The sequence below is a fragment of the Chondrus crispus genome, genomic scaffold (genome assembly GCF_000350225.1).
Source record: "Chondrus crispus Stackhouse genomic scaffold, scaffold_155, whole genome shotgun sequence".
NCBI lineage: Eukaryota > Rhodophyta > Florideophyceae > Gigartinales > Gigartinaceae > Chondrus > Chondrus crispus.
Window position 1 is genome coordinate 105,474 of NW_005179036.1, and position 1,003 is coordinate 106,476.

General features: G+C 51.8%; 1 protein-coding gene across 1 annotated transcript in view; it reads left to right on the top strand.

Annotated features, from left to right (window-relative positions):
- Positions 1–857: 857 nt before the first annotated feature.
- Positions 858–1,003, top strand: part of CHC_T00002749001 (hypothetical protein) — a 1,183-nt gene continuing 1,037 nt past the window's right edge. The window contains exon 1 of the mRNA XM_005714076.1: positions 858–1,003. This exon is cut by the window's right edge and continues 907 nt beyond it. Within this exon, the coding sequence (XP_005714133.1) occupies positions 858–1,003 (146 nt within the window).

A 1,003-nucleotide genomic window follows, 5' to 3' on the forward strand; every position in this document is an offset into this window, starting at 1 on the left:
TATGTGGTGTGGGGGGGGGGGGAGCACCGGTGGAGAAGAAGAGGGAATAGGGAATGGGGATGGTGAGGCGGTGCGTATCTGGGTCTGGATCTGTTGCTGGCGGCGGCGGCGTGGAGGTGTGGATGTATGGAGAAGGGTGCAAGTATGAGCGGAAGGGAAAAGACACAGCCAATCATTTTGGAGATCGTGGCGACTGTTGACACGTGTGTCCGGTGCGGCTCGGGGAGATGTATCAATTCATTTCTACGCCGCTACGGTACATAAGATAGAGATCTGGAAGACTGAGGTTTCTACCTTCATCCAACAGATAGAGATCTGGAAGACTGAGGTTTCTACCTTCATCCAACATGTCCCCTTTCGACCCTTCGAAGGGTACAACCCAACAAACCAACATGCCCCCTTTCGACTCTTCGAAGGGTACAACCCAACAAACCAACATGCCCAACCCAGGCTGATCTCTTACGTTCGCCCACGACCGTTCTGCCCAGTGCAAAACTCATGCATGTTTCGCTCATTCTGAGCAACCAATGAGCCCCAAACTAATGTATCCGATGTCGCATCCGGACAATCTTTCCTTCCCTCCCTCTCCACACTGGACGATACGTACCAGAGTATCGTCCAGTCTGGACTCCAGACTGGACGATACAGTACCGAGACGGCCCTCTCCAGACTTTGGAGAGGGCGGTCAAGCACACATGAGCACCTAGTCACGTATGTCGTCATAGACACATCTATGAATTTTGAAAGTCTCAGAGACTTCAAAAAGTTGTCGAACTTTTCAGCACAAACGCGTTAAATGATTCAGTGCAACGCCATTTGGTAATTTTTTTTGTGGTTGAGCTCTTACATGTTATGACATGGAGCTCCTCCGATGCTGGGATATCCTGGCGGTTGGACATGATGCGAGCTGGGCTCTTACTGCGAGGCGTGCGGGTGGTACGTCTGATCGTGGGGTGGATACTGTTGGGAATGAGGTTGGTGTGCGTACTGCTGGGGTTGGTGG